At 36.1% G+C, this 23,004-nt stretch overlaps 2 protein-coding genes across 2 annotated transcripts in view; one reads left to right on the forward strand and one right to left on the reverse strand.

Moving 5' to 3' along the window:
• The first annotated feature begins 1,656 nt into the window (after positions 1-1,656).
• The window catches only part of LOC140137405 (uncharacterized), a 56,991-nt gene continuing 35,643 nt past the window's right edge, over positions 1,657-23,004 (forward strand). Inside the window, exon 1 of the mRNA XM_072159050.1 lies at positions 1,657-3,690. Within this exon, the coding sequence (XP_072015151.1) occupies positions 1,915-3,690 (1,776 nt within the window). The 5' untranslated portion in view covers positions 1,657-1,914. The remainder of the gene's footprint in view (positions 3,691-23,004) is intronic.
• LOC140137404 (tektin-like protein 1) lies at positions 13,047-20,840 on the reverse strand. The gene is made up of 5 exons (XM_072159049.1): positions 20,288-20,840; positions 17,911-18,015; positions 16,142-16,612; positions 15,054-15,263; positions 13,047-14,228 (listed from the first exon to the last, which is right to left on the reverse strand). Exons 1-5 carry the CDS (start codon positions 20,687-20,689, stop codon positions 14,046-14,048), a joined length of 1,371 nt encoding a protein of 456 aa, XP_072015150.1. The 5' UTR covers positions 20,690-20,840; the 3' UTR covers positions 13,047-14,045.

Here is a 23,004-nt window from a genome sequence, read left to right on the forward strand (position 1 = left end):
ATTATTATTTTCAGTGTTATTTTCCTCAGCCCAAATATTTTAGTTCGCTGTCACCACGCCGAGAAAGCCCAGTGCGCACTGGGGCGGCCAAAGAAGATCTGAGGAGATCTGGGGATAGGCCTACTTTTAAATTATCTAGTATATTAAATTATTTTAAGTAATCTTTAGCAATCTTTGGTACAGAAGTTAGTAAGTGTTTTATTTATTCATTATTTTATTTCATTTTTTATTTTCCTCCGCCCAAATATTTCACATAACTGTTTTGTTTTTAACGCCCACTATTCACATGTATGACAGGCTTATACGTGTGTCATTCAAAGTGCATTTCGGAACCGTTCATAAAAAACTTGTAACGGGGGGCTGGTGTTTAAGAAAAATTCACATATTTTTTTCAGGGCCCCCTTTCGGACCTAAAATTATTTTCAGGGCCCTCCTTTTAACCATGAAAACTGTACGTCAACCCCATAAAAAACAGTAGTGTAAACTCATGTTCTACGAGAAAAATTAAGGGATCTAGAATGAGCGTTTATGGCGTTTCGACAGTATTTTTGTGGGACATGAGAGCACCTCAGACGTATCGAATTGCATTCTGAATACGAAGCATGTCTTTCTGATATCAAATAATTTTCACTTTTTGAAAATCACGATATAATACAAATTTTATGACAAATTATCAAAATTTGATATTTTTCAAATTTTTGATATATAACAGTCCTCGAAGTAAATTTTATAAATCTAATGATATATTCTTAAAGTGTATGTAGCTGGGAGGAAAACCGACGATCAATTGAAAATGTTGACCTTTTATATTGAAGATATGGATTTTTTCCCCCAAAAGACCTATTTTTTTTGGTGTTTTGGGAAAAAAATCCATATCTGCAATACGAAAGGTCATAATTTTCAATTGATCGTCGGCTTTTTATCCCACCTACATACACTTTAAGTATAAATCATCAGATTTACTGCTAAATATCAAAAATATCGATTTTTAATGATTTGCCATAAAATGTGTATTACATTGCGAATTTCAAAAAATCATTTGATATCAGAAGGACATTCTTCGTATTCAGAATGCAATTCGATATGTCTGATATGCTCTAATGTCCCACAATAAATACTGTCCAAACGTTCATACCCCTTCCCTTAAGGTGACTTTTTTTAAATGGCCCCTTTAGAGAATTAGAAAATGTTAGCCCCCTCTTTTTGTATCAACCCCTCCCCCGTTACAAGTGTTTGTGAACGGTCCCCTAAAGTAGTTTAATCATGAGTGAGCATATTTTGTTATTGAAAGTGACTTAAACCGGGACATCAACATTCCCTTAATTTCATAATTGGCCATGAAAGTAATAAAACAATTTCTTTTCGATTTTCTTTATCCGTTACCGTGAATAACACTTTTTTCTCTTCTTCCTTTTTTTTTACACGTAGACAAGTAGAAAACTGTCACTTATTTTTCTTTTTAGGATAGGTCAAAGATCGCAATTCTTTTTTTTTTTTTTTCCAGTCCGTTAGTACATTGATTTTGGGTTCACCAATACTTAGTCAACGCGCATTATAAATGTGCACTCACCCGAAACATGTCAAATAAAAAACACAGATTGCATGCTGGTGTTAGGCACCACTGAAATAATTGTCAGCTTTTTGTCGAGACTTAAGTACAACTTATTACAGACAGATATAGTATATAATTATTTTAGCTGTTGTTTAAATATGTCTACCAGGTGATATCTGTGATAGAGCGATATAAACTCATGAAGTTGAGCTTTCGGTTTTGGAATGAACTTGATATCATTTGGACCGCTTTGAACTCATCTCATAATCAACGTACTTGTGTTGTGAAATAAGGAAGTCTACGCCAGTATAGTGACTTTGCTATAGCTTTGTCATCCTACGCAAAGATCATAGTAATATACCATGGCGGCCATACCGGACTGGAAACGGCAATTGCAGGAAAATGTTGCTAAAAAGAGAGGAGTCGAACCCCCCAGAAGTGTTGTAATTATATCTAAAAAAGGTACGTCAACTACGTCTACAACTAATAATAATATACGTGGATCAGCGCCGAAGATAGGAGTTGGTGGTCAAAATTCGACTACCAGCAGTCAGACTCATAATAATAACACTAACCGGAATTCATCCTCTTCTGTTGGTCATCGAAGAACATTCGTGTCTTCTAAACCTACTGATGAGTTCTTGCAATCAAAACAGAAGGTTAATATTAACGATATACGAACTAAATATGATTCGCCAAATTCTTCGCCACGTTTGCCACATGGTAAAGTCAATGAAGCCGGTAAAGCTTCTGCTGGTGGTAGCAATGTTTCCAGCAGCAATAGGACATCCAGCGTGACATCATCATCATCTTCGTCACCGAGGGGATCTCCTCAGATAGCAAGATCATCATCCACAAAAGGTGACCCATATAATAGCAAGACAGCTACCAAAATCACATCAAACTCTAGACCAAAATCTTTCCATGGTACTTCGTCCATAAATCAAGGATCGCGTGGATCATCATCACCAAAGACGCAAAGGAACGTCACTATCAAACAGCAAGCGCCAAAAGCGCCTGTACAATCATCGGCGTCTGCTGTTAAAATATCAGTGACAAAACCTCCTAATTCGCCAAAGACAAAATCTAAATCTCCATTTGGAGCTTTGAAGTCGATGGTCAAATCTAAAGCAAGTCCACCTACTTCGCCGACTACAAAACGATCCGTTTTGGGTAATGCAAACTCTCAAACAAATAAATCCAATGTGTCTTTATTGAAAAATAAACAGCAAGTACATACAAAGTCGGCACCTGTGAAGTCTGTCGCAAGATACGCGGCTGAGGAAGTGCCATTAGACATTATTGAGAATACTTCTTCGGATTCAGACGCGGTAGTGTTAGTACGAAAGAAAGAGTTGGCAGTTTATGAGACGCAGGATGCGGGGAGGACTCCGCCACCAAGAAGGAAGAAGAAAAATCCTCTTCCAGCGAGTGCAATTATAAGTATAGACACTGCTGGTCCAATTCAGGCAGCTTCTGGAAAGCCTGCTTTGGATCCTGAAAGAATTGCCAAGGAAAAGGCAGCAAGTGTACCAGCAACTCAGAAAAGTAACTCCAAAGTTGTTGCTAAAAAACAAGAGAGTGCTGTTAAATCAAATGCAAAAACTGTGCCTTCGCTAGATCTGTCAAAATCTGAAAAGGCCAGTGGTGATAGGAATGTGCCTTATCCCGAAGATTTTAGAAGACCAAAATCATTTGGCAGTCAGAATGGACAATCACGTGTGACTGTTCCATCTCCAAACTTAAAACGACGCGAAGAAAAAAGACCAGAGCCTCCTAAAGATAGCTTAGCTTTAAAACGGAAATCAAAGCAAGATCATGACAGAAGGGAGGTTATATCGCCTATTCCAGGACGAGCAGTGTCCGAATCATTGTCGCCTATACCAACTCCATTTTCACCGCCACCTGATGGCAGTAATCATGCCAATGTGAATGTACACACTCTTACGACGGTAGATGAGAAAGAGGAAGAGAAGGACTTCTCTGGTGTAGCATCTGATGAAATCATGCGAAGATCAAGAGGAATCCAGAAGGAGAAGATTGAAGTGAATTATGTAGTCATAGGAGGGAATGAAAAGACTGGGAAACCATCGATATTGAAGAAATCTGATGGCAAGAAAAAGACGACCAAAAATAAGGTAAATGGTTTTGTTGTTGTTGTTGTTGTTTTTGTTTTGTTAAAATATTTTTCAAACCTTTTGGTATCAACTTGATCTGTTCAGTTTGTTTACATACTCATTGTTTTTATGCTACCATTGATGCATGCTATAATAGGCATACTACTAGTACAGGTGTCCTAAAAAGATCTTAACCCCATGAGAACAGCTACCTGTCTATTCTGCTGCCTATTGGTCAAAAGGAAATTTTCATTATCAATTAGACCAATCAGCAACATTGTTACAATAATTTCACCACGTAAAAAAATTGGGATGAATTATTTGCAAAGCTCCATTTTGATTGGTGATTAAAATGAAGATATCATGTAATTGACCAATCAAAGGCAATGTTAGATCGGCAGGTAGTGCTCAGGGGGTTAAAAATGCCAGGATGGCGAATAATAAAAACGGTGAAACATATGCCATACATGGGGTAATTTAAAGCTTTTCCGTATAGATGAATGAATAATCAAGCTTTGATATAAATGTTATTCCACTTCAATTGGTGATCTATATCCATGTAAAACAAAAGTTCTGCCCAAGTTATGCTTCAGCCAACAAAAGGGAGAAAGTCAACCTCAGGAGATTTAGCCAGATCATACTTTTGGCCTTATGGTCTTTTTTTTATATACCGTAATTTATTTTTTGGTTTCCAATGATACAATGGTTTTTTTTGTGTGTGTGTTTTTTCTAATAATAACATACGACATGTAGTCCTATGCAAAAGATAAAAATAAAATTGACCTTATTTGGTCAATAATCCAAAATGTCACGACAATATAAAAAAAAAATGAAAAACAGTTTCCCTGGAATGAAATGTCTATATTAAAAAAAAACCTACGCAAATCTAATTTTGGATTTTTCCTGTTTCTAAAGTGTGTTCCAAAAGAATTGAGGCAAAAAAATTGTTTTTTTTGTGTGCATGTGTGACTTTCTGAAAAATATTGTAGTTTTTAGAAAACAAATTTTTGTTTAGATTCCTTGACTAATTTTATTTCTAAACATTTATACTTTTGTCTATCTTGCATGAATAATTACGAAGTTACAGCACTTGTAATTATTAACGCACGCACGTGCAGAAATCCAAATTTTTGAGGGAAATGGCCCATTGAGTCCGAAGGGTCTGGTATTAGTGCGAAAAGGGTTCAACTTGGGGTTCAATGCATTACATCATTTACATGTATGTTAGGATAGGGGTTATGGATGAGGTTAGGATTAGGATTAGCATTAGAGTAATGGTTCATTTTTCGGGCAGGGCAGTGGCGACAGTACGGGGGCATGGGAGAAAATGCCTCCAGTCAGAACTCCTGCACCCTCCCATGCCTCAAGTAAAAACCACAAATTACGAAATTGTCCACTTTTTGCGGTATAATTTTTCGCAAAATGTGTTGATTCCCCCATTCACTTCCCCACCCCATTTGGTTTTTTTTTCTGGTGCAGTGGTGTTAGGGTTAGTTAGGTAGGATGTTTAAAGACATTCCCACAACCCAATGGGGTTTCTGACCTTGTATGTCTGGCTTTTGTACACATGTGGTACAGTTGATCATACCTTGCATTGGGATTGTGTGCAAATATCTGGTGTTTTCATCCTATTATTTAACATTCAAAACATCGAGACTTATGAATAAAATTTATGCAGTGGGACAATATGAATGTTTCCTGTAAGAAAATCAAATATCAGTCCTAAGTCTCAACTATTAGCTCGTTGGCTGCAGTTTTAAAATTACCATTTTGTGTGTGTGGCAATGGGGACTTTGCCTTTAAAATTAGGTTATATTGATCAAATTTCCCAATCATAGTGCATTGTAGGAATGCCTTTAAGCCCCCTCTGGGTTAGACTTAGGCCAGGGCGAAGTTTAGGATTATGGTAACGGGCAGTGGCGTAGATTTCTTTTTGACATGGGATGGGGTTTGAAAAAAATTCTTGAAGTATAGTGAATCCAGCACCTTTTTGTGACAGAATAAGTTTATGATACCAATGCGCGCGAAGCGCGAGAATTTTTTGCTATTTTGAAGCTATAAAACTGATGAAATATGGTACAAAAATTGAATAAATGCGCGCGAAGCGCGCATACATTGACACTTTTGGGGCGAAAATGGGGTTAATTTGGGCAGAAACTCATATTCAGGCGTCAACAATGGGGGGGGGGATGATTGTATGGACCACCCCTGGCAAAATATTGGGGGTATTTATCCCCCTATGTCCCCTCCCCTAACAAAATTAGTAACCTACAAATGTAGAAACAATTTCCGCCCTTTTTTCCTTGATAATTCTTTTTACCGCTCATTCTTTTTCTGCCACCCTTTCCTTTTTGCCGCCCCCTGCTTTTATCCCGAAGGGCTCTCTTGCCCAAGGCCCCCTTTACTAGTACGCGCATGATATGGGACTACACACATTTTTTGCTTACACATAGAATCCAAATCGACGGAGCAAATATTTAACTCTTTTATAAACTTGGCATAAGTACGGTGTAGGGCCTACCATGTCCATGCAAACTTAAAATAATATTTTACAAACTCAAATATTTTTTACAAACTCAAATAATTTTTTCAAACTCAAATAATTTTTGCAAACTCAATCGAATTTCTTACAAACTCAAATAATTTGTACAAACTCTAATAATTTTTGCAAACTCAAATGATTTTTTACAAACTCAAATAATTTTTACAAACTCAAATAATTGTTTGCAAACTTGAAATAATTTTTGCAAACTTTCGATTTTCACGAGAGGAAAATATTTTCATTAGGCTTTTCTTTTTTCTTTTTCATTTGACACCGCGGGGGGGTCATATCTTCGTGGCATTTCGAGATATGCCCATTTCAGACAAAAGGTTGGCCAGTCTGTAAGTAAGCAAGTAAGTGAGTAGGCCTATTACATGTAAGACACAAAACTGTACACTAATAATATAAGCTGATCCTTTCATGGTTCAGCAAAAACCTGAAGTAGTGAAAACCTAAAGCAGCTTAAAGCTGTCCATTCGGCATTCGCTGTTGGGAAAAACATATTTTACCACCATGTTATGTTTGCTTACGTCTGTATCTTTATAAAGAAGAAATGGATAGTGTACTGTTTATACCATGTTTCTGAATATTTTGCTGTTTTCAGAAAGGTGCAGTAATCCCCAACCGTGTGATTTTTAGCACGTTTGTGACAATATACAACAATACTAAACATGCATAGTCGTAAGTCGTAACCCTGGAATTATGGGAACTTTGAGGCCTCATAACTGCTCAATATTGTTGGTCTATAGTTTTTAACAACAATTAATACAAAACAAAATACTGAAGATATTCTGTATCTGTATATTTTGTTGTCCAGGCAAATTTGGGTCAAAATATATTTTGGGTGATTTTCTCCGAATTTTTACCAAAATTTGACGTTACATGGATTTGCGCAATTGCCAAGTGTTTTCCGTTCTAAATATGTATACTTTTATACTGAGACGAATTTACAGACAAACAATTTATTTAGCCCAAAAGTTTCCAAAATTCAAAGGTTACGACCAAGTTATGATTGCAGCAAAAGAGCTATTATAGTGAGGCATTTTGGAAGTGGTAGGCCTATGTTTCAAACATATGTTCGCCTAATGGTGCACCTCTTAGCTTTGCCTTGGTGTAAATTTGATGTGGAGAGAGCCCCTCCTCTAAAAATCCCAACAAGAATTGCTGGTGGGATTTTTATGGGAGGGCATTTTTAATTTGTGTCTAAAATTCATGTCAAGGGAGCCCATATCGCCATTAGGCAAACGTTTACGATATTTAAGTATACCTGCTGGGCAAAGAACACTGTACAATATGCCCCTTTTTCAAGCTAATCGTTCATACATTTTTCATAATACAAACATTTTTAATTTCTTTGTATTGTATTCTTTTTTATCAATAATCAAAATAGTTAATGAGCTAATTATGACTAGAATGTAACTTTTGTCAATATTTTGCTAAAAAACAATGCATAAATGTTCATAACATTGGTTTCAAACTTGGTGAAAGTGTTCCTATAAATGACTTCCAGATAATTTATGCATACTTAATTAGCTAGCCGCCCTAATTTGCACTCTAGAACCTTTTTTGTCATCTCAGGAGAACCCTCCCTCTTGAACCTCTAAAAAAGGTTCTTTAATTTTGCAGAACCCTTAAAGGTTCTCTAAAGAACCGAAAACAGTTCTGTATCACATTTTTGGAACCATTTTTGGTTGTTTAGAGGCTGACCTCTAAGGGATCTGGAATGAGCGTTTTGAGCTTTTCGACAGTATTTTTTGTGGGACATGAGAGCACATCAGACATATCGAATTGCATTCTGAATACGAAGAATGTCTTTCTGATATCAAATAATTTTCATTTTTTGAAATTCATGATATAATACAAATTTTATGACAAATTTGATATTTTTCACATGTTTGATATACATAGTCATAGTACACTAATACATTTTATAAATCTAATGATATATTCTTAAGTGTATGTAGCTGGGAGGAAAAGCCGACGATCAATTGAACATTTTGACCTTTCATATTGAAGATATGGATTTTTTTCCCCAAAAGACATATTTTTTGGGGGGTGTTTTTTGGAAAAAATCCATATCTTCAATACGAAAGGTCAAAATTTTCAATTGATCGTCGGCTTTTTATCCGACCTACATACACTTTAAGTATAAATCTGATTAAGTATAAATCATCAGATTTATAAAGTTTACTTCGAGTACTGTTAAATATCAAAAATATCAATTTTTAATAATTTGCCAACAATGTGTGTTACATTGCGAATTTCAAAAAATCCAAATTATTTGATATCAGAAGGTCTTTCTTCGTATTCGATATGTCTGATGTGCTCTAATGTCCCACAATAAATACTGTCCAAACGTACGTTCATACCCCTTCCCTTAATAGCCAAATGAAACATGGATAAATCCTAATCCTTTAGTAAGTTTTAACCTTTAGAAAGTTTAGTAAGTCAAATTTAATTAATTTTGCAATTTCAGGGGAAATAGGCTAAAAACATACAATTTTGCATGATTTCGGACAATTTCAGTCACAACATTCAAAGACTTGGCACAAGTCTAAGCATTCAAAATTTTGAGTATAGGCTACGAGTTTGCTCATTAATTTAATATTTTATGTTAATTTTGATAATTGGTTATAACAGGTATAAGGGTGCATTTACATTAGTCTTAGTACCGTACACGTCTTTGGGCTTGATTGTCACAGCATACACGAAAAACACCCTAAAAATGCATGGTTTTGGCCCTCATTTCCAAAAATTGGCCAAATATTAAAATTTGACTTTTTTTTTGCCATAGAACTACATTTTTTGTAACTAAAGGATTAGGATTCAGGCCTGTTTCATTTTGCAAAACAGGATAACAATTATTTTTTTAATCCCAAAAATGAGTGCTGTATTTTTTCTTGAAAACATGTAGTAGTAGTAGGGCCTTATGACTATGTTGATGAGAATATTGATGATGGTGATCATGGTCAGGTGGTGATAACGATTGGGATGATGATGTTGTTGATGATGCTTGTGAATTTGTCGATGATGATAATGATAATGAAGATAATATCGACGACGATGTTGTTGAGTATATTGATGATGGTGATCGTGGTGGTGATTACAATGATAGTGGTGGGAATCATGATGATGTAGATGATGACCATGATGATGATGATGATGATGATGATGATGATGACGATGATGATGACGATGATGATGATGATATAGATAGAATTGGGATTAGATGATAATAACAATGTTAATGATAATGGTGTTGTTGTTGATAATGATTGTGATAGTATTGATGGCGAATAATGAGCTATTCCAGTTGAAATCCACATCAGACCCCTTATGGAAGACTAGCCTGAATCCTTCCAGGCCCAGAATTGCGGCGTCTTTTATTACCCACAATCCTTCACGTTGCCTTATTCAGCACAACCCAATGACCGTGCGTAGATGTTGAAGGACTGGGGGATTTAGCCTAATGGAAGACATGGCCTTAATCTCTCACACAGGGGTGTATATTTCAAATGGAGTCACCCATTCAGGTAATCCCCATTTGAATTTCACACTCCCTGTGTGGAAGATTAAGAGGTAATACTAGTATCCCGATGTTGCTTTTGTTGATGATGATCAATGTAGAATGTATAAAATGAAGTCTTATCATTGTGCCGCCCTCATCATCTGTCTACCACATCTCTACTGTTACAAATCATAATGATAATTAGGGGTACACCGTCACGTGGAAAACTTACTTTGCTGCCAAAATTACCAAACGAATGCTAATAATGATGATGATAACTATGAGTTTACGACAATTAATCAGTAGGGGGGTGATACCGATCATGATTGGGGGGGGTACCGAATCTGGTGACGAAAAAATACCCAAAATATTCTATTTTTTCCCCATCATTTCTGTCCCAAATTACGATAAATTTCCCAATTGTGCATGGAAACTGTTCACGAATTTTTCTAAAAAATGATGTAAATAATTTCCAGATTTTTGGAGAAAATGTTTCAAAAACACTTCATCTCTAAACCAGTTTCCTTTTTCTTTAATAATTGTTTTGCCGTCCTTCTTCTTCCCCATTCTGCGTTTTGGTGATATGCATACACTTTTCCGGGGGAAATATAGGCATACAAAATTTTTAAAGTGTGCATTCTTTGCCACAAATAGTGGACTTTTGGCCAAATAAATTGTTATTCTTTTCCAAAATAATTATTAGTAACTGTCAGAAATATTTACTGTCTATTTTAAACAGAAATAATAAAGTAAAATTCAAGAAAACTCACTCCGCTTATTAAATGGTGGAGCTGTAGGCCTATATGATGAGGATTTAATGTTGTGATTCAAAAATTACTGTTATATAAACATTCAGCTACTTCCAATTAAAGGCCCTTTCTGTGATCCCAGCAAAAGTGAAAAAAAGAAGAAAAGAATTAAAAATGGCAAAAAAATAATGAAAACAGCAGTAGGCCTATTCACAAAGTTCAAATACATGTACCGGTAGCCAATTTATATACTGTCAGTATATAAATTACAGATTTCATGTAAATGCCTTATTTTTCCTTATAAATACACGGCTTTTGGCTGAACCACTAGCAGGTTATATGTTAGCACATCTATGACAAAGGTACCAAAATCTGAACTTGGATGATTTTTACGATTGTCCGGATGAGCAAATCACTGAATGGGCCTTTAAGCGTAAATTTGAACATGTGTAAACATTTTTTATTAAGATATGCAAAAAAACCCACCAAATTCATTTAAATTAAAAATGGACCTATATTCTTATTTCTTCTTCAAAAAGGGTCGTTTCTTTCATACCCAAAGGGATTGGCAAGTTTATGTCTCTCTCCCCCTTTCTCATATCAATCTAATCCCCTCCCCCTCGACTGTGGGCTTTTTAAGGTGGTATTGGAGTCATTTTCTGGAAACTAGAAAATCGTCTGAGCATGTTTTACAGGGCAAAGTACACTGACCAATATGCCTTTTGTTTGACGCAATTTGGACATATGGTTTTTGAAATATATCAATTTATATTTTCTTTGTATCTTATTGTTTTTATCAATAACTAATATGTAATTTTTGCCAATATTTTGCTAAAATTCCATGCATAAATGTTCAGGGTAGGCCTACATTTATTTTGCATAATTTTGCCTTGAAACTTGGTCAAAGTGTTTGTAATATGTTCTAATGTATTATATAGTGAAGCCGCCCTCTAATTTACATAATTGCATAATTAATGAGCTAATTTGCATAAAAGCTAATTAATTATTCAAATTAGAGGGCGGCTTCACTATATTGGAACATATTAAGAACACTTTGACCAAGTTTCAAGGCAATAAATAGTATGCAAAATAAAAGTACCCTGAACATTTATGTATGGATTTTTAGCAAAATATTGGCAACAATTACATATCAATGAGCTTCTCCAGTCATTTTAGCTCATTAACTTTAAAAACAATAAGATACAAAGCAAATATAAATTGATATACTTGAAAACCGTATGTCCGATTTGCTTCAAACAAAGGCATATTGGTAAGTGTGCTTTGCTCTACCCAATTAATCTGTTATTGTGTCCCCCACTCTGAAAAGTAGGGGAGACGTGTCCCTCTGTCCCCACCCGATTTAATACGCCCTTGATAAATTAAACAGAGAGCACATGAAATATGAACACCATTTGTCTTTTCTTTTGTTTAATAACATTTGATGCGTTTATTATGTGTCATAATCAAAAATATTACATGAGTACAGTTTCATCCTAATATATACATCAGAATCATATTTAATTTAGTGAGAAATATTTACACCACTATAATATTTTTCATCTTTGGTTTGGTTACAAATAATGGAATGTCATTGATTAAAGTGTGAATTAAAAATGACAAAAAGTGATAAATGAATGCATTATTGAATTCATTTAGTACTCAGTGACTTCACCATTCAAATGAAATGAAATCAATGAAAGCTGCAAGAGTTCTGCCAAGATTGAACTCAAAATGCCCTGAAAAAAGGTTCCTGAAGTTAGTGTGATTTTGTTTCACTGGTTGTTTTTCACATTTTTTAGTTGGCAAGTACCAAACTTGTATGACTGTACTGGTCTTTTGGAATATAGACCCCTTTTATGGGGTCACTTTTATTTGACACTATTCATGAGGGTCATTAACTGTTTGATAAAATTACTCCGTAAAATGGTCATTTTAAAATCATCCTAAGTGTAGTCATTTTTTGTGATCCCAAAAGGGGTAATTTCTTTATCATCCCCATTTTAGCTTCCCAATAATCAAATTACCCTTAAACATAATCATTTTTAACTCCAAAAGGGTTATGTTTTTTTAACCACAATTTGGTGTCAAATAGTCGACCATGTTTGTGGGGTTAAATTTGACTCTTAATCGGTGCATAGTTCATAATGCATAGTGCATAACCCATAGTTTTAAGTGTGTAGGGTGCCAATTCACCACTTGTGTTAAAAAACTTTTACACAACTTCTTACAACTTATTTCAAGAATAGTCTTTGGCTTAAGCCATTCATGTGAAAGACACCAGTGGCATAGCGTCATAGGGGCATGGGATCGATTGCAAAATTTAGAAAATCCCATAGGAAAAGTGCCAAAAAACGGCTTGTGCCCCCAATCAGACCGGTGCCCCCAATCATGGTCGGTGCTCCCAATCATGGTCGGTGCTCCCCCCATATGATGACCCACGCTCACGCCACTGAAAGACACATTACAATATTATCAAAAGATATGTTTTTCTTATAATACATTACGTAGAGATGTCATAGCACACACTCACACTTAGTTAGCAATACTGCATAGGTGTATTATTTTGTTGTCTATAAATTAATAGTAGCTAACAAGGAATGCATGAGTGGAAAATTATCTAAAAGTTATTTCTTTAAAAAAAAGTTTTAGTTGCTACAGTTTTTAGAAAAAGTTGGCAATATGTTCACGATAAAATAGATAAAATAATAAAATAACCAATTGTGTCACAGTCACTTTGGTACAAGATTTCTTTGGTTTAGGCTTGTTCTTCATATCTATTTGGTTGTTGATATGGGGTTATATACATGAAAGCTTATATGATTAACATGTGATTCTTATGCTTAAAACAATTAATGCAAACTAGGATAGATGGATAAACACACAAATAAGTGTGCCCTGAATTGAAAGCAAAGTGGACAGTATACCACCATATTCAATTTCAAACAGATGATATGTTTGTTTTTAATTTAACTTTAAGCAGGGACTGCCTTTTGAGAGGAGTGAGAGCAATCACTCCTTTACAGCTCTTTTTAAGTTGCATTTGCAAGAGCAATTTATAGCTCCTCTAGATGACTCATTAAATTCTTTATGCTTTACTGGCCACAGGTGCAAACAGCTCTTCTTGAAGAGACCAGAAGAGCATTCTACAGCTCTTCTCTCATTTTCAAAAGGCAGTCCCTGTTTAAGCATGAAAAAAAAACCTTTTATGTATTTTATAGCTATGTATTATGAATCTCCAAACTTAGGACCTTTACTCGTATTAAAAACTGTATCACTTTCAATATGAAATTCTTCGACAGAATAAATCAAAAGACTATTGAGAATCTCACAAAATTCTACAGAATTACATTTTTTGCTGTCTTTTCAATTTTTATTTATAGTTCTCAAATGATATTGTCTAGCTTGAAAAAAACACCTTAAGTACCTTTTTAGAATTGAATGTCTTTATGTAGACACTTTAGATAAATTTTGCAATTTTTTTTTGTAGATCAAGAATGAGAAGTTGCATAGTTTTTCTGTATAACAACAATTATGTACTTTAAGCAAATAGTCTAAAAATGAAGATGAAGAAAGAGTCCTAAACGCTACCGACAACCCATCTGTGGTTGGCAAGTCTGCGCCGCATTCGCACGACAGAAGAATCTACACTAGCGCCAGCTCGCTTGTGGAAGATATCATCCTGGAGTCGATTCTGTGCCATTTGAAGCATACCGATATTACGACTAGTGGTTAGTAAGGATTTGTCCAGACCTTCCGCTCCCTGTTAGGATTGAAAAAAGAGAAAAAACAGTTTAATGATAAATGCTGATATGCTGTTATACCTTTCAAAAATTCTTGGGTTCTTTTATGGATAGGGTGAACATTTATACTTTCTAGTTTCTAGCGAGATTTCAATATCTTTTTGTAGGGACAAATGAGTGATTTTTGTTGTTGAACCGATGAAAGAGACACTGTTATATAGTCAAATGCATCTTGCTATCTACTGAAGATAGCAAATGCCCCAGTCACCCCCAGTTTCCCCCAATAAAAAATTCCAAATTACCAAAATTGACACAATTTTATTCAAATTGACACAATTTTGTGATTGCCCCCTGAAATTCTCTTCACCAAAAAAATTTTTGATCATTTTTCAGTGGTGCAAATTGGTCTAAATTCAAGGAAACTAAAAAAAAACTGGTTCTAGATATTTTTTACTAGTTTTAAAAATTAATAAAAAAATGCTTTTGGGGATTTTCTTCAAAAATTTGCATTTGTTGTCCAAATTTGACATCACAGATGAATTTATTAAGTCTTTGCCATTGTATACTTTTATATACTTTAGACCAACAATTTAGCAGATGAGGCCCGAAAGTTTCACTAATTCCAGGGCTAACCCCATGGACACTACAGGTCATCTAACAGCATTTGTGATCGGTTGATAACTTGAAATTTCAATTGCCAATTATGACTAGGCTTTAAACTATTTATGGTCAGACTTGCATTTACAGATGATCTTATTAATACCCTCCATGATTGGTTCAAAATTGGACACAATATTCATTTTGGCCAATCGGCAGGTAGTTCTCATACTACTACTACTACTCACCCTAATGATATCCTGAGCTTCAGGCAGGTTGGTTCCTGGATGACGTTGATACACTCTGACAAGAGGCCTATTAAGACGTTCCCTCATCTCCAAGTCGGATTGCATCTCGGGACCTACGGTATAATAACGTGCCTTCTCAGTGGCATCATACCAGCGCTGCGATCGGTGAATGGCGTGACGGTTCTCACCGGATGCTACCGTTAAGTGTTGCTGTAAAAAGAAAAGAAAGTTTAAAGGATTAAAAACTTGTATGTGATGTTTTATGATACACAATAAATTTTATAGCAAGTGATTATATGTACATTTTGTATTATAGGCTAAAAAGATTGGTAAGTAAGCCTCGTCACTGAGTGAGGATATATATGGGGGTGGGGCTGTGGCAGTGGCGTAACTAGGGGGGCAGGGGGGTCAACATGCCCAGGCGCTACCCTTAGGGGGCGCCAATTGACCAATTCTCGCCCCTCCAAGCAATAAAAGTCAAAATTTTCGCGCGCTTCATGCGAATTTCAGCACAAAATCAATTAAAATAACATTTAAAGACCGATATTAGTTAGTGGTAGGCCTTATTTGTTTTAAAAGAACATTTTAAGACCGATATTCAACTTCTAGTAACCAAAAAATTAATTAATTGTAGGCCTTATTTGTCCAAAATTTTGCGCACTCCGCGCACAATTGTTTCAAGGATTGGGGAGGGGGCGCCAATTTTGTTTCTTGCCCCGGGCGCTACCAATCCTCGTTACGCCACTGGGCTGTGGCTTATTGACTGTGCTTTGGCTATGGATCAGAAAGCTGCCATTTATCAAAACTCTGACTCCTCTCCAAATTCTTTAAAAAGTCCTTGATTTGACATATGGTATTTAGGGAACAGTATGCTTAATAAGAGGAGACATATTGTAACGAATAATTTGGGAGGTGGGGGAAAAGGGAGAAAAGAGAAAAAGAAGGAACAAAAGATTATAAGAAAAGCCATGGAAATGAGATTAAAAGAGTTAAGTTTGTGTGTGATTAATTTGGTGTGTTTCTCTTTTCCAGGGGGGGGAGGAGGTGGTGTAGGAGAAGATAAGAAAATTTAACAATGCTTTATTTACCTGTAGTGTTACTGTTTCTGCTACTTTCCTATTCATGCCCCCATTAACAGCCGCATGAGCCGTATCTCTCAACTTCCTCGTATTCTCAATTGCGTCTTTGATTTCCTTACGAAGCGCCACCGAGCGTTGCCGTGCCTCCCTTGCCTGCTCCATCGCTGCAGCAGCTTCTGGTGTGTAGGGACCCAGGGGATCGGATGGCGGAGTTCCAAGTCGTTCTTCTGCCTGATGCGTAGGTGATGGGCGCTTTTCAGTACCCGATGACATGTTGAAGGAGATCTGTTGCGTGTAACCTCCGTTGGCACCGAAAGTCATCATGGACTTGTCTGACGGTTGATGACGGGATGCACGTCCGCTGTTGGTACGTGATGTGCGCCCACCGGTGACCGAGGACACGGCATGGCAGATAAGGTCTAGCACACGGTTTCTTTCTTGGATGACAGCATTGAGACGTTTCCTAGACTGATCTAAAATCTGTAAATTGTTGAAAAAATGTGGATAGAAAACCATTTTAGACACAGATTCAAGAAACTATTTACAATTATTTTGATTAAAATTTATAAATTTCTAACATATTGTTGGAATTTTTTTCGAAGTCAGCCAACATACATGCTTTGAGTCCTGTTAGAGTTCATTTGTTTAAAAAACTTCCACGCAAGTTTTTTTTTCCAAAGGTCATATATATGGGGCAGTGGCGTAACCTGGACTTTTTAAGTTTTCGAGGGGGCAAGGCAATTTAACTTTCAAGATCATGGGGGAAACATTTGAAAATAGTCAAAATGAGCTAAAAAGTACAAAAATGCTTTAAAATCTTAAATATCAGGGTGGATAGCAACCCACAAGTGAGGTGTGTGTGTTGGGGGGGGGGCTTCTTGCAAAGAGCAGCACACAGGAGCAGCAGCCCTCTCCCCCCCCCACCCACCCACCTAGCTCACTTGGTTTCTATTACTGTTTTCTTGATAAAGCAGAAAACAATATTGAATTATATTTAGAAAAAAAAAGCAAATCAAACAATGTCAGGAAGCCTTCCCTCACATGAACACTTTATCATCCAATAAACAAATCAAATTAAACACAAACATACTGAGACATGCAAACATAACTATAGATTTTTTTGTTCATATATATTTGCACAAAATGGCCTCCTCTATGCAGCAATATGGTCTCTTTGACAGACTATTTTTACAAGCAAATATTATAGCCTAGGCCTATAATATGTCTGACATTGTAAGGGAACAAACCAAAACACCAATGCCTGGAACTAGGCATAGGAGGAAAATGCGCTTTAGGACGCCAAAAAACACACCTCGATGTTCCAAAAAACACAACCCCCCCCCCAAACTGCAAAAAAATACCACAATCGCGTTTTCCTTCGGTGCCTACCTGGGACCAATGAAGCCTTATGAATTGTTGAGGAAAGGGATGTCAATTATTTCTTGTATTCTTAAAAAAAAAACCCGATGTTTTGCCATACTTTCTTGGTTTTAAAATTATTTTTCAAGGGATCATCATCTTTTAGTTTGTTCTGATTGAGGTGGAATGGGCAATTGCTGCAATTTGTATCTGCTTGGGGTTGGAGGAGGAGGGTTCAGGATTTTGATGCCTCTCATGACATTTTCACTTCACAGTCTTGAATCAACTTTTTTTTTAACTTTATATCAATTACCAGTATTTCAGGAAATTATATAAAGCAAACTATTATGAAACATGATCTTCATCCATGATGTTGTCTTTTTTAAGGACATTTCTTGTTTTATTTTCAGTATACTAACCTGAAGTTGTTTCTGTACAGATCTAAGCTGTGCTTCCAAGGCTTTCTTTAAATGATAAAGGTGTTGGAGTTCTCTCTCTAGAAGTGTGTCTGCGCCATCTCGTTCCTGTATCAGAATAAGACAAGATAAAGCAAATATAATTAATTGACTGATAAGCTCATTATCAATTCAAATGCTTAAAACGAGGCACCTCATAAGCTCTATAGCAAATACAAGAAACATGATTTCATTCAAGATAACATTTATATTTAAAGGTACATTCATTGATTTTGTTAGGGTGGTCGGCCAAATTATAGCATTTCATTACTTCAAGATGTGGTACATTCCTAAGAAAGTTTACTAAATAAAAACTGCAATTTGTATATTTTGAGAAAACATGTTGTTTTGTCAAAATGATTGGCAAGTCAAATAGTACAAACAATTCAAAACCGGGGGTATTGGTTTGTGAAAGGGTATGGTTATTATTGTTGCAATCCTAGACAACTAAAAATGTGAATTATACAAGCATAACCCTATTTTAAAAGAAGGTAAAATTACAATTTTGACCCCAATATCTGAATAGCCCTTTAAAATGTGTATCTAGTTATATCTGTGAATTATTATTATCTGGCCTTAAACTCTTGTTCTTGCTTTTGTAAATATAAATTAGTACCCCCGTGATATGCTGTCTAGATGTATTCTGTTACAGCTGTCAGGAGGATGATGCGATGCGCCGATGACATTTTCCAAGCTTAAATAATAATAATATTATGATTATTATAAGCTTTATATGTGGGGAGTATATGAAATTTCACTCTTTGAATTAAAGACTGGGGTATTGACTTCAAAAGAGTGAAATTTCCACAATTTCAGGTAGCCCAACTCTTTTTGAAGTGGTCTGTAATAAAAATGGCTCTCTCTTTTGGAGTGAAAATTTAAGTTAGACTGCACTTTTCACTCATTTTGGAGTGCATATAGCTCTTTTGATTCACTCTTTTACGGTACATTAAAAAACTAAGAAAGTATAATAAACCCAAGTGGTCCTTAATTAAAAAAGGACTAGTTGAAATATTATTATGTGTGCACTGGGCCTCATGGGTTGTTATCCCTTCCCTCCACATTGTTATCCTAATTGCATTACTCCATTGTCTGTTTTCCATTCCCACTATTGTATACAGCAAAGATTACCATCATCATTGTCAAGTGTTTCCAGTTAGTGAATAAAAAAACAAGGGCGGTCTTTTGAAATGAGGTAATGTCCTAATGAGAAAAGCTTTAGAATAGTTGTTTGGTTCTACAAAGAAGAAAATATGAAGAGAGTGAGTCATCAAAAGGATCTTAATATCATGCATTGTTACCATGTAATGCTCCTTAAATGACAGTGCCTGATAAAATTCAGAATTTTCTTGTAGTACAAGTAAAACATCTTCTAACTTCAAAAAGGATACAACAAACAAATAATTATGATAAAAGCTACACTTTCAGTCTTTCACATACAAAAAAAAAATCGCAAAAATTTAGATCAAAGGAAGACTGAGCAACATGTTTCATTTCACAGTGGAGGGTCGAGGGTGTAAAGTAATACTTGAATGTCTGATAAAGGACTGGTATCTTAATCTTGTACAAAAGAGTTTTAAACTGATCTTGGTGTATTATTTCATTTTCTGTATTGTCCAAGAAGATAGGATTTCCTCAAACCATTGTTAACCATCAATTCAAAACAAACACCAAAGACGGTGACTTGCAATGTTCCTTTTTTGTTAAGTTTTTCCTTGTCTGACAAAGCATTCGGATACAAATAAATTCTAACTTGATATCTTGAGGGGGTAAATCAAAATGTTATTGAAAGCTCAGGCCTGTGAAAACTGTAACATGAAAGTATTGGATCAAGAAGTTGTGTACTTAGTGTTTTGTTTAAAGGATCATATTATTTCATTGTTTGTTTTCCTGCAATTTTATAGTCTGACATAGGCCTAGTGATAGTTTGTTTATAAATGCACCTTATCTAATTTTATAACCAATTTTTGGAGCCTGTTTAATATGTCTTGTTTTTTTTATTTGTTTGAAATCATTTCTGTTATTATTGGTTTTGCATTTTATATTTTATATTATTGTTTTTGATTATCACAAGATTCATTCATAATGAAAAAATTACAGTTTTGAAATGCTTAGCCATAACTTAGCAACAAACAAATTATTTATAGTATCATTACATGGACATGATGAAAACCTTTTCATGTTTTCTTAACTTTCATGCATTTGATTCTTATCACAATTTTTAGTTTAGTGTGACTGATATTTTTGATCATTTCATATGAACTTTTTAGGGAGTTGACATACATGTACAATGTTATTGTTACTATGGTATAAATTAATTTTGTAGGCATAATAATCTTACCCTTTCTCGCATTGGTCGTGTGCATCTGACTTCTGTGCTCATCTTATTCAAAGCAATATCTTTCCTTATGTGCTCCAATTTTTTCTCCAAAGCTTCCTTTCCTCTTAACAAACTTTTGACTTCTTCATTTGTGTCCAGAAAACTTTCCCTTAGCCTCACAAGTACTGCTCTTGTTTCCTTTACATAGCCATGGACCACTGTGTTACTTTGTTGTGCACAATTATCCCGTAGTGATGGTAGTGGATCTATGGTTCGGCCCAAATCAAGTCCTTTATCGCCTTTATCTACACACGATTGTGAAACTTGGATCTCTTTTATAGTTGCGTTTCTCCAGCTTGATGGCCCGACGGTTGCAGTAGCCATTGGCAAATTTGCCCGAGTTTGTTTTTCCATCATCATCATGACTTTTTAAAACTTTTCCGACTTGTAATTTATAAAAACCTTCTAATTCTGCATTAGTTGTGTTGTTTATTTCCCTCTATACCGAGCATGTGTTTATCTCTGTGTACGATTTGTCATTATACCAGGGCGCCGCGTCTGTTGCTACCAGGTGTTGTCATGGGGCCGAGCTCATGAATATATAATTGGATTAGGGCGACAGGTGTATTTCCGTGCCGGGTAACGCGCTTCCTGATTGGTTAAAAGTATCAATAGGATGAACTCTACGATTTGGGTTTCAGGTCAAGGTCGCGAGATATGATGTAAAATATCAGAATATTCATCACCAATACATGGAAATTAAAGATTTTAATTAAAAATAATCAAGTTGTAACAAATTGATTTTCTAAATTTCATAACCACCGGTTGGAATGCGGAAGTGATGCAACCAATGAAAACGCTCGTCTCATCTGCCCGATTCTCATGGGCATGTTATGGTCGTCTCAAGGTCACTAACTTTAGCATGTATTTTTGTCTGTTAATAAATGTTTTGTGGCAAACAGAAGCTAAACAGAGAGGCATAATATGTTAATATTCTCTTTTATTAAATTGGGAGCTAGAAAAACATGGCAAAAATAGTTTTCTTGCTTTGTTTCTCGATTTTTTGCATTTTGCGACCACCTGTTAAAACTGGTGACCGCCCTCTGCGGGTTTTCACAGGTTGACGTCAGCGGTCATTGAGATGATCTGTATTTCCGACAGTGTATGAATATCCACCTTCTCTGTAATTTGAACCACACGAGTGTTTATCAAGGGGAAGTTATCGTCGTAGAGCCGGTAAAATCAGGCCAAATTTCCTCCCCTTATCCGCGTCTGACAGTGGGAATTTACTATTCTAACGCACGACCCGTACGGAGGGGAAAGCCAGCACGATGGCTATACCGGCGTGGAAGCTTCAACTTCAACAAAACATCGCCAAGAAGAAAACGGAAAAACAGAAACAAGATGAACAGCGAAGGATACAAATGTTACCACCGTGGAAGAGAGCAGCGATCGAACAACAAAATCAGTCCAAAAATGTTATAATTATATCTAATTCATCATCGATAAATAGTAGTAAGCCAGCATCCACTGCTGTGGTGAGTAATTCATCACCCACGAAAACTGTGATCACGAATGCACGTACTACGAACGCAAACAATGTAAACACAGTGAATTCAAATAGCCAGCCTCGAACTGTATCAATTATAACAGCGAATCAAAAATCGCCCACCCGTAATGTAACTATAAAGCCGAATAATAGTGGAACTAGTAGTAGTGGTGGAATTAAATCTCCGAATCATGTTCCGCTTAAACAAGCGGGGAAATCTAAAAGTGTGGATGTTGCGGGTAAGAAAGCAAATCTTGTGTCTTCGTCTTCGATATCGTTTGATCAAAATGACAGCGATGGCGAATTTGGTGTGTCGGATGAGCATTGTATATCTGTGCATAATAATCCTTTTCTACGTAGGGAAAAGAAAACGGGCGGACTTGGGAGGCCTAACTTTGGCCAAAAGGTCCAGGATAGTACATCGCCAACTGCAACATCAACTGCTCCTCGAGTAGCATGGAATAGCAAATCGCATTCAAACGATGCATCGCCAGAAAAGGGTACTACTGCTAGTACTAATAATAATGCAAGCCCAAAAAACAATTACATTATTGAAAAACAGAAACCAAGTGATGAATCTAAAACTAGTTTAGAACGACCGTCAAGGTCAACGGAGAGAGAGAGGAAACTTAGTGTACATGACATAATGAAACAGTTCGGGAGGGCTGCGTCACACGAAGAAAAGCAAAAAATAAGACGTCAGGGAAGTATGGAAGAACCAATGAGTCCCAGATCAAAATCAACACATGCCAGAGACTATAATACAAGAGAAAGATCGCCGTCCCCAGTTAAGAATCGTTATAGGTCTGCACCAAAACCGAGACCAAAATCATCTCCTGTGGAGATTTCCACATCAGTTATCCTTTCACAAGGAAGACGGTCTCCAGCAACATCACCTCAACCTGTTAGAAGAGCAACAACGTATGGTAAAGGTGCTAATCAGGAGAAAGCACCGGCACCAAGTGCACCTGTTAGTAGCAATAATAAGGTAATTATAAATACCTCTCCGAGTAGGCAGCCAGCACCGAAAGCTCCTGCACCTTCAGCAACTGTGACAAATCAAGTGTCGACTAAGAAGCAGGAGGCGCCTAAGGCACCTGCACCCAAAATTGCAATCAATGATAAATCGCCATTAGAAAAAACACCTGTCGGTGCAATAAGCAATGGTTCACCGGGAGGAGTGATATTA

This window comes from Amphiura filiformis, chromosome 17, assembly GCF_039555335.1.
Source record: "Amphiura filiformis chromosome 17, Afil_fr2py, whole genome shotgun sequence".
In the NCBI taxonomy this organism is placed as follows: domain Eukaryota; kingdom Metazoa; phylum Echinodermata; class Ophiuroidea; order Amphilepidida; family Amphiuridae; genus Amphiura; species Amphiura filiformis.